The following is an 11,373-nucleotide window of genomic DNA, read 5'->3' on the forward strand; positions in this document are numbered from 1 at the left end:
CTATGTTATTATTAATCCCCCTTCCGTAAATGTTTGGATTTTTTAAGAAGGCTCAATTTATTAGATCTTTTAAAGACAAAAATGCTGTTTACATATACAGGTTTGTGCTGGTTAGCAAACAGCTTGTTCCTGGGATATAAGAATTACTGTATATGAAATTTTCCTGGATGTGTTGTCTCTACCTACTGGTTTTACAGAATACACTGCGTTTTCCACATGCTCTGCATTACTGCATAGAGAAATTTACTCCTAGCAGTTTTGAATCACTTGAAAGCATAACACATCAATAGTATTCTTTGTTATTCTTTGTTATCTTGGTTTGTTTTAACAAAGGATTTTTTAAATGTAGACATTTACTTTGCAGGAAAAGCCTCAATTTGAGTTGTATTTAATGCTTGACGCTTTTCTTTTTCCTAAAGGTTTTCAGATACCTTGGAGATGGCAGACGATATGGCCATAGATATACCCCATATTTGGTTGTACCTAGCTGAGTTGGTGACCCCCATGTTAAAAGAAGGAGGAATCTCTATGAGAGAACTTATACAGTAAGTACTGCTGCTCTTTTTCAGTGGCGGTTGAGCCAGAGCCATCTGCCTGGCTATGCCACAGTATTTTGACAACAAGGTTCCCATCAGCAGATAAAAAACGTATAGTATTAAGGGCTCAGCTTCTCCTATGAGTTGCTGCAGGGCTTGCTGCATACTTTTTGGGACTCTAATTTGCACCAAAAGGAAAGCTGTGATGGGAAGGGAGCTTGCTGCTCTGTAGACATGGTTCAGGGGTGAAAGTTTTATCAATAAGTATACTACAGTCCTGTTTGTTTCAGATGAGCTAAAAAATAACCTGATGTTATACAGTCAGTGTCATTCAAAAGCATGCTGAAGCTCTGAGAATTGGATTCTGTGAGAGCAAGGTATCATGCACATCTCTTTGTCTTGGAGTGTAGTAACAACTGTCTGGGTGTTGCCTTAAACACAGGCACAAAACCTTGTTGGCAAGACTGGAAACTGCTTCCAGGACCAAAGTTCCTCTATTTTGTACATGTCCTTATACATTTGGGGATTAACTAGAAGTCAACTGAATGGTTCCCTTTTCCTGTAAGTAGTGTATTAAGAAAATAATAGCCTTTTTTCCCCCCAAAGCTCCGATCTTTTAGGGTCCTCCTACCTAAATGCAACATCCCACAAAAAATGAGTGGATTTGAACTCACTAAAAATTTTTAAAAATATTGGTAATAAGCACTGTTGTAGCAAGTGCACTGCATCACTAAAGTCCATTTTATTAGCAGTGCTAGCTAGATCATATCCTTTATCCCTGCCAGAAGTTAAAGCTGTTTTCGTGCCTCAGTTTGATCACTACCCCTTGCCTTGCATTCCAGACCTGGAGCGCTGTTTAATGAGAATTTAACTGTCTTCAGAAATGATTCAAATTATAAGAAAAAATATCTGTTTTTCTTCCATTCTAGAGAATTTAGCAAACCTTTGCTTCCTGTGGGAAGAGCCGGGGTCTTGCTTGCTGAAATCTTGCACCTTCTATGCAAACAAATGGTAAGTATCCAGGTGTACTGTAGATAAGAGCTGGATGCAACAAGTGTATGTTTATGCATGAAGCCTACATGCTCACATTTCCCACAAGAAGATATTTAGGGATGGACCAGCCAGTCCAGATAACTTAGGAAACCTGCTTCTTCTTCATCCCCAGTTTCAAACCAAGCCTTGCAAGGTTCCAAAAAGTTAACTTTTTTTTTCTCATCACTTTTCCCTTTTGCAGGTACCTTTGCACCTGGCTTCTTCCAGAAGCTAGGGTGCTGAAATACTGCAAGAGGGACATTCTCAAGGTATTTCTGGGCTGACCAGAAGCAGCAAGTGCCGGAAATCTTGCGAGAGAGCTGTTCTTGCAGACCGGAGAGGTTCTGAGAGTTCGGATAAGCTCCAGATGGCCTCTCAGAATTCTGGATGCTTATCCAAACTAAACCTGCCAACTCTTAAGACTCACCCATCACTAGGGGTAGTGACACCTTTTCACCCTGTAACTTCTAGAGCTCTCTTACACATTTCACAGTCGTGTGTACAAACAGTTTGGTGATTTCCCTATAACTCTGTCTCCATTTTTGTCCTTTTTTTTTTTTTTATCCAGCAAAATACTGCACTATGGATAGTGTCTATTTTAAACCCTGTAAAATCCCTCACTTGCCTTTTTGGTTTTTTTAGCATGCATTCAAATAAGGGTGATTGTTCCAGGAGCAATTCAGGCTAGCAGTACAAATAGTGGCTTTTAATTTATTTTAGTCTTATGCTTGTTTGGACAGTCATGTTCTTTTTTGTTTGATTGCATTTTATTTTTCCTTCCTCCGTTCTGTGAGAAAAAAGCTGCTGTGCTCTGAAGATTTGAAAGACAGGCTTGGGTTTCTGGCATAGCTTTTATAACTCTGTCTTGTCCGGTCCAATACTTGGACTTGGGTATTTCAGGTTAGGTGTTCTAATGCAACAATAGTCATCTAATTCAGATCCTGATGAACTGTAGCAGGAACTATGCATGAGTAGCATTTAATAATCCACATTGTAAATTTAAGATTGTAATCTGCTTTGTAAATGGAAAATTGAGATGCTTTTATTAGTGTTTAACCTAGGCTACACAGCGATGTCCCTTGTGCAGGTGCTATGAGGTAAAAGTTTTTGCAAAGCATTTGAGGGAAAAGAGCTGGTTGTTACTAGGATTTTTATTCTTGTCAGAATTGTGCATATGTTGTGTTGGACAGGATACCAAAAGGCCAGTGCAACATAGGTTGATAGTATACGTGCTGCAAAGGAGTTTTTCCTCAAGGTTTGCAAATTCTCAAAATTGAACAGTGAACTTGGTGTTATGTACCTGAATGTGAGGTTTGATCTCTGCACAGAAAATAGTCACGTAAATAATTTTTTTTCTAAAAAATAGCTAACTTACCAACGCAGGGCAGAATGAGTTATGGAGCAAGTTAATGGCAGAGGCAGGAGAGGAATCAAAGTCATCGAACTGCCAGCTCTGTCATGGCCATGGGAAACTGTGCCTTATTCAGATGTGTCCCTTCTCATAGGTAGCCTCTGGCTGAAGCTGTTGCACACCCCATATGTCACATTATGCCTTGTTTATTACCCACCACCGTGGCATTTGACCACTTTACAAGATACGTATACGTGTGGCAGGATTATGTATATGCTTTCTCTTGCACGGGATTTCCAGACATTTTCACTTTATTGCTAGGCATCTTGTTTGGTGGCTGAACGGTTCTTTATTTCTCCCGACACAGCTGCACCACTCCAGATTTTGTGAGCTCCATGGTTGTCTCTGAAGTCTTTCAAATGACCAAACTGTTTGTGTTTCAGAGCCATAAGAAAGTGGGAGCCTTATGGAGGGAGACTGGCCTCAGTTGGAAGGACTACTTACCTGAAGGGGAGGATGTACATACCTTTCTCATGGAACAAGTGAGTTAAGAGCAAGCATCTGCTTAATGACTTTTCACGCTGACTTTTGGCTTTCCGTCCCATTTGTGCATCCTGTTCCATCCCATCCGTATGTATAGTTGGTATGGGTTGTGGGATGAAATGTCTCCTTCATTAAGGTGAGGTTAGATGATTCCAGCACCTCTGTTCTGAACTGCCAGCAGGTTTGTCCTATGTGATCCGAGGCATGCGTCTCCCATCAGCTGGCTTCCTCCAGTAGATGTATTTCTCCAGAAGGGGGGAATGAACTCAAGAATTAATGAGAATTAATGTCCTGCAAGCAGAAGGGTCAGAATAAATGATAACAATTATTTAGTTGTCCCACCTTGCAAATGTTCTCAGAGGGTTTCACAAAGCAAGGAGCCAAGCCTCATGGAGGGCACTTTGCAGCTGTTGCCAGTTGTTGCCTTCCTAAGGAGGGAGCTGGAGATCTTCTTCTGGAGCCCCCAGGCAATCCGCTGCCCTGTTTTGGCTCTTAGGAAGCACTGCGCCGCAGGAAATGAAATGGGTTACCAAGGCCTGATGATTGGTGGGGGGACTGCAGATACTCTGTCACATTTTATAAGAACTGGGGCGTTAGTTGCAATTTTTTGAGCAAATGTCAACTCTAGTAATTGCAATCCAGTTCCCTGTAGTTTTAATTGAGCAACATGGACTTTGTTTTGTGCATATGCATACTGTGCAGGGCTGGAGTTGTTCTGGGATGCCTCATTGTGTTTGCTGGATAATGCAATTCCCACATTTGTAAAATATTTTGTAGTATTTGGAACAATAAAGTATGTAAATCATTGTAATGATAGCTTAGCGTTTAAAAGATGTGGAAAACAGAATGAAGTGTAGCTTGCTGCCTCAATTTGGTATAACTCAGAGTAGGAAAGTTAATTTAACTAATTCTCATCATCACTTCTGATGTTGCAGAAGTTGGACTTCACGGAGTCTGACTGTTCCAGTTCCTCAGAAGCACTTTCAGAGAAAGAACTCTCTGCAGAAGAGCTGAACAAGCAGCTAGATAAACTCATTGTTGAGGACAAGGCGAATGATGAACAAATCTTTGACTGGGTAGAGGTATAAAAACTATTTACACCCTCCCTGCACACAGTTTATTACCTGCTTTTGTGAATGTTTTCTCATCTGAAGGAGCATCTCTGCAGTCTGTCGGGTCACTTTGCATTTGTACAGTGGCAGGCATGAGTTATCTGGGGGGAAAACTGCTGGGAGACAGCCTTCAAGACCCAGTAACTGGCAGAGTCCCTTCCTTATTGCTGCGTTAGTTCCACTGAGGTGGGAAACTCAGAGGCATTGACAGCCCTCACCTGTATTGTTACTGGTTGAGACACAGATTATCTTCATGGTGAGCTGTCTCTCATCTTTTGTTTCAAAGGATTCCATTATACTTCCACAGTGCCTCCACACTTGCCTGATTAAGTTGTGGTGTAACAAGAAACGGCACACCTAGGCATGGTCAGAACTGAGAAGTAATTGTGATGTTGATTTTTTTTTTCTTTTGTTCTCCTGTCTAGGCTTAGAACACTTAGGATAATCAGGTCTCTGCAATCAACACTTCCAAAGAATTAAATTTTATATATAGCTAATTAGTTACTACAACATAGGCTTTAGGAAGAAAGATTTTTAGTTGTATTAACGTGCAACTGTGTAACTTTCTGCTTACATCCCACAGACTGTTAGACTCCAAACACACTGCTTCTGGTTTGTGATTACTTTTTAGACTGAGTATGCTGTTACATTCTTTCTTCTCAAATAATGAAATAAAAATGTCTCATTGCTTTTTGTGATTGACCTTAGCAAATGATCCCCTGCCCAACTGCATGCCCTGCCATGCTGCAAAAATGTCCTTTGGGCAGTCATTCAGGGTACCACGTACCTTTCCCAGTGTTTTGGATCAGGCTTTGCCCTCTACCTCTGGCTGCATCCTTTAAGCCAGATTTTAAGCATTGTGCATGTAATGATACTTAGCCTGATTCATTTAGATCTGTGCTTACAGCTAAATCTCAGTCAGCTTCATTTCAGTTATTTCTGTTGCTGGAGGAATGTATTTGAAATGTCATTTTCTGTGGCTGTTAGAGAAGTAGAAAGTGGAATGAAAGAAGCACTGAAAATCTGGGGACACCCACAGGCTCTCTTTGTAGTCTTGGACAAGTTATGTAGCCATTCTGTGAATTTCTTCTACAGAGCAAACAAATCTGTATCCAAGGAGCATTCTTTAAAATTTGTCGAAAAAGCCTAAAGCTCTTAGCAAATGTATAAGGGTGCTGTAAATGCCAAATATTGTTGTTTTAGTTTTTCTTGAGACAATGACTGGTTGTGGGAGTAGTTAAATGGGGTATTGATCGCAAGAGAACTGTTGTTGCATGTTTATGTACCTGAGATATTCCCAGGGACTGAATGAGAAAGCTGAAGTTCTGCACAGGGGTGAATTGGGTTCCAACTCAAGCGGTTTACGCTGAACATGAACCTCCCCTGCTAAATTCAGCAGTGGAGTTTGGAAACAGTTGCTCTTACACACCCGCGTGTTTTTAACTGGTCCATTTACTCTTGATTTCAGGCTAATCTAGATGAAAGCCAGATGAGTTCACCTACATTCCTTAGAGCTTTAATGACAGCAGTTTGTAAAGCAGCTATTATAGGTGAGTAACTTGCCGTGTAAACACCATACAAACAAAAAATGCAAAGAGTTATTTTACAGTTTTGGGGTTTATGTCATTCCTCCCCCTCCCCAAGCTGTTTATCATCATACAGTAAGATTTTTGAACTTTGTTGAATTTTAGTGCTGAGGAGAAGGATGCCCATTCCCCCTGCGACAGCCAGGAACATTGCTGGTAGGGTGTTCTCAAGGCCCTGATGTGTCCCAGTGACCTTGCATGAGCAGATGTTTCAGACAACTGAGTAATACCAGATTGTTCATTGGTTTTTCTAGAGAAGGTGGAAATGTGCTAGACGTTATTAAGTTAATTAGCATTTCCACTCCTGTGTCAGCAAGCTTGCGTGGGCACTCTACCATCGCAGATTGCCACATGTGAGTTGGAAACGTGGGTTGCAGAATAGAAGCCAGCTTGAGTATCTGTCTTGTTAATAGTTTTATGTCCAAAGCAAGTTACATTTTTAGAAAGACAGTTTATATGAATTATTTGTATGTACAGCAGTTGGTTGGAAATGGAGGAGGTGGATTCCCAAGTCAGACATGTGAGCCTCAGACTCCCGGGGTACTTGAATAAAGCGCTGCAGACAGAAACGTCTGGTCAGTTCACATTGTTTTCTTTAATTTTACTGGTGGCATCTGGCAAGACAAAAAATTGTGCTTGTAAAGCACCCACTTCTGCTCCTAGCTGTAAGAGTCATGCTCAGAGAAAATGGTCTGAACTTCATTTTGTTGGAAGGATGTGAGGGAAAAGATGCAGGCCCGGCTCCTTTCTGCTCAGGGAACGGAACCTTTCTGATGCCACCTAGTGTTAGTGGCGAAGTGGCACAGGATTTTATGACAAATGTTGAAGGGCTTCATAATGAATCTCTGCTGGGGGTGTATCCGAAACATCTTGTTCTGTTTTACTTTTTGACCTTGCCTCTAACTGAGGGTTTTTTCTTTTTTTCAAAAATCACTTAATTATGTTGTATGATCTACTTTAAAAGCTGCTAATTTACCCATGTTGCTTACAGACTTCTAACATATTTTTGTGTTCCTGATTTCCTATGTTGTATGTAGCTGATGGTTCTGTTTCTGCCTTTACTATTTTTAGGGGGGGAAATCTAAAAACTTTCTGTATAGCTGAGATTTGAACTCCAGCCATTGCACCCACTTTGGACATGATTTGCACTGCAAAGTTAGGTTGTAATTCTTTGTATATTTCAGCTGACTGGTTAGGGCCAGGAGCACTGCAGATGTTGGTTGAATTGGGAAAGCATAAAAATCAAGACTTCCAGAAAAAGCCTTTGATCAGAAATACTTCCTATTGTTTCTCATCGTCTTTTCTCTCAAAGCTAACCTGTATCTGTAATTTCTACTTGATAAATAAAGGAGATAAAAGATCTGCTCCTGCTGCTATCTACCGAAGCTGACCCTATTTTCTTCTCTTCCCTTCAGCGGACTCTTCTAGCTTCCGTGTGGACACTGCTGTTATCAAACAGAGAGTGCCGATCTTACTGAAGTACCTAGACTCAGACACAGAGAAGGAACTACAAGCACTTTATGCACTACAAGCATCAATAGTAAAACTTGATCAGCCTCCTAGTAAGTGCACTGGGGTCTTGAACCCTGACAGCTTAAGGAAAAGTTGTTTCTATTAAAGTCCAGCAATAGAGTCTGGAAGAGGATTGTGCTCTTCTTGACAATGAAAACAAAGTTTACCTTTGTACATAGCATCTGACAGAAAATAGCATACAGTGGTTTCTGCTTCTCCAGATAACGGCTTTTAGAGAACTGCAGTTCCCCAAATGCTTTGCTGGAGGTGGACTTTGCTCCTGATTGATCCTATAAGCAGCCATGCAGAAGGAAGGACAAATGTCAGTGATGTAAAGAGAGATTTAAAAAAAACAGTTATTTGTTGAGGTTTACAATACCTGCACGTGTGAGAGCGCTGTGTGTTGTAATTGCATTATTTGCTGCATCAAAGGAGTTGGACAACTGATGTCTTGTCCCAGAAACACTGTTGACAAATGGTGTTGGAAAAGAGGCGGGGGACTGTAAGAGGAACAAGGGTACCCAGGCAGTCTGCAGCACATAATGAAAGAGTGCACAAAACCACCCAACTTGATCATACTTAGCTTTAAGGGGCTAGTCATGTTTTCTCTCTCCTGCTGAGCTACATAAAATCAGGTATTGGAGAGCAGCTGAGCTGCATGGAAAGGAGAATGGGCAGTTGTGGATTGCCAGCCGGTCCCTAAATAATATGTTCTCACGGCCACTGTCCCTTTTCTGCAGAGCATATGTTATCCCACAGCATCAGAGGGACCTGTTTTCCCTCTCAGCTGTGTCTAACCAGCCAGGAAGCAATAACTCAGTGACAGATCTTCCTTTTACTTGTGTCTGCATCCCTTGCATTAAAGGTCACATTAATCCCCTTATCCGTAACCGCGTCTTTGTCTACTGACTTAAACTGTGCAGTACTAACAGATGTTCTCTCCCATTATTCCATTACTGCAGATTTGTTACGGATGTTTTTTGATTGCCTGTATGATGAGGAGGTAATATCGGAGGATGCCTTCTACAAGTGGGAAAGCAGCAAGGACCCAGCGGAGCAGAACGGGAAAGGAGTAGCGCTAAAGTCTGTCACAGCATTCTTCACATGGCTACGGGAGGCCGAAGAGGAGTCGGAGGATAATTAAAACTTAAAAATACAGGAAAAAAAAAAAAAAAAGAAACAATTTAAGTATTTTTTTAAAAAGTTTCACGTCTTCGCCAATCACAGTGCAGCAAGGCCAATTCTCGCGCAGACCCCCCCTTCCCCCACACATGCACGAGTGGGAGAGGTAAAAATAGATAAACACAAAGGTGATCATGGAGGAAAAAAGGTACTTGAAAAAAGTAAACTTCAAACCTGAGGGCGGGAGCACTAAACCAAAATACATGTATTATTTATAGAAAATATTTTCTGTTTTAATCTTTTTTCTTTTTAAACAAGGACTCATACTTACATAAAACACAAAGCAAAACAAATCTGTTTAGCAAAAAAAAAGTTTAAAACTTTTAATTTATTATTTTAAGGACTGCAAATGCCAGTGTAATTTTTAAATTTGCAGTTTCTGTAAACAAATTGTATAATAGAACAAAAGCAGAGAAATAAATTTCCCTCCCCTTCATATGCACCTCAATTTTGTTTCAAAGCATGATAAAATAGACAAAACTTTTCAAGGGGGTTGGGGTAAGCTAGATGAGGAAGAGATCAATTTTTTTTAATTGTCATCAGATTTTTCTGCCTGCCTCTCAGCTTGCTTCAGAAATTAAAAAGAAAATAGTAATCAAAACATACATAACCTTGGAACGGAAGGAAATGCATTTGAGAAAACTGCTGCGGACCAGAGTGCTCCGAAAATAACTCATTCAAAACAGTGCTACCCTGGGGAAAAAGTACTAGTGATACTTTCAGAACCTTTAGAGCAACTTTAAGGCTTGTAAATACATAGAACAAATATTTAAAAAAAAAAAAAAAAAAAGAAAAAAAGAAATTGACTCAATACTATTTCTTTTCACTTTCAAAATATAAAGAACAAAATAAAGACAAACATTGCAAGTTTAAAAGAAAGTAAAACGACTTCTCCTTTGACAGCTGCTGAATGTGTGCACCATCTCTGAGCGGTGCTGGCTTCCTTTTCATTGTGTAGATCCTCGGTTCCAAATTGTGTACATATAGTGTGTGTATGTATGTGTGTCTACCAAAAAAAGAGGGGTGAGAGCAATTGTTTAAAAAAAAAAAAAAAAGAAAGGAAAAAAAAATAGGGGGTTGCTGCTTGGGAGACCCTTTCTGCAGAGAGAACTTAATGGCTGCTGAGCAATGAGCAGCTAGCTGGGCTGCTGCACCACGTAGGTCTGTCTGGTTCCCAGCACTGCAAGGCTGGGAGGTGATCTTGGGGCGGTCGGTACCCGATCCCAGCCTGGTTCTTCCAGCCGTATGACCACGGTGCCTCGTGTGACTTGGAACGGTGGCGTTGTCCTGGGGACTTGCGACTGCGGTGACTCCGGAGGTTGCAGCTGTCCGAGCAGAGAACCGAGAGCCCTTCTCCATGGCTTACACATCCGTTGCTGCCCAGCTTCTACCACCGCCCTTTGCATCTGCTGGTTGCCTTGCTGTGCTTAAGGAACCCAAAAGCCCACACGGGTGAAAATGAAAGCGACCTACAAGAGTCAGTGGAACAAGCAATTGCAGTGAGCAATGCGGTGCTCTTCCTGGCTCTGCCCGCCCCGTAGCAGTGTCTGAAGTCTGAGCGCAGCCCAGGCACAGATTCACAGTGGTCACTGTGCGGGTGCAGGCAGAGCGCGTGTTGTCTCCGTGCCCAGAGGGACCTCAGCTGTGCCCCAGTGCCACACAGTCCTCCAAACTGAGCTGCTGCTGAGTACATTAAGTCTCTTGTGTGTCTCTCTTCAACAACCAAAGATGACCTGCTGGCTCTCACTGTGAAGAAGCATCTACCATAATACAGTCTGCAAAGTTTGTGAAGCCCTAAAATGTAGTTTGTGAACTGTGGTCTGTGGACCGCGAGTAACCTGTGGAGCATTTGCTGGTGGTCTGTGTGGCACTAGCTGCTCACATGATGCTGTCTTTTTCTTTCCAGCTGCTAAATCACCTTTTTTTTTTTTAAAAAAAAAAAAAAAAAAAAAAGAAAAGAAAAAGAAAAAAAAGAGGGAAAACAAGAAAAAAGGCTACAAATACATTAAATACTTTCCTAATCTTCCTTTTACATGTAAACAATTGCTGTACTTGCATAAGGATGTTGTTTGATCACCACGGGGAAGGGAGGAGGGTGCCTGGTTGTGGCTGGAGGGGGAGATGTCCATGAGACATTTTCCCTGTTAATGTGTTCCACGCCATGAATCTGAGCTAGAGAATCCATGGCCTAAAACACTAGAGCATTGTTTGTTTTTTTTTTGTTTGGTTGTTTTTTTTTTTAGTAATAATAAAACACTTTTCTCTGATGTTTGTTAAAAAAAAAAAAAAAAGGAAAAGAAAAAAATCTCATCCTTAATATATGCATATGTATGTATCTGCTTGTATGACATCCAGCACTTCCTCCTCCACAGCTGCTTCCCTTCCAACCCCACACCCCCCCGGCCTTGCAGACAGGCTTACCAGTTTGTGATGGGTGCTCTCAAGATCTCCAAAAGAGATCTTGAGATCTCTCAAGATCTCATCCACATGGAAACTCCCCCCCAGAGGTTTCAAGGTGT

At 41.3% G+C, this 11,373-nt stretch overlaps 1 protein-coding gene across 21 annotated transcripts in view; it reads left to right on the forward strand.

Moving 5' to 3' along the window:
• Window positions 1–11,053, forward strand: part of EIF4G3 (eukaryotic translation initiation factor 4 gamma 3) — a 154,542-nt gene extending 143,489 nt beyond the window's left edge. For 20 of the 21 annotated variants that reach the window (XM_084494678.1, XM_084494679.1, XM_084494662.1 and 17 more), the window contains 7 exons: window positions 420–545; window positions 1,466–1,547; window positions 3,363–3,461; window positions 4,398–4,544; window positions 6,043–6,124; window positions 7,576–7,722; window positions 8,635–11,053. In XM_084494678.1, coding sequence (XP_084350804.1) covers window positions 420–545; window positions 1,466–1,547; window positions 3,363–3,461; window positions 4,398–4,544; window positions 6,043–6,124; window positions 7,576–7,722; window positions 8,635–8,816 — 865 coding nt within the window. In that variant the 3' untranslated portion in view covers window positions 8,817–11,053. Of the gene's footprint in view, window positions 1–419; window positions 546–1,465; window positions 1,548–1,770; window positions 1,920–3,362; window positions 3,462–4,397; window positions 4,545–6,042; window positions 6,125–7,575; window positions 7,723–8,634 lie in introns of those variants that run through there. The other variant, XM_084494667.1, reaches the window with a different exon arrangement.
• Window positions 11,054–11,373: the final 320 nt, after the last annotated feature.

This window comes from Aythya ferina (genome assembly GCF_964211825.1).
Source record: "Aythya ferina genome assembly, chromosome: 21".
NCBI lineage: Eukaryota > Metazoa > Chordata > Aves > Anseriformes > Anatidae > Aythya > Aythya ferina.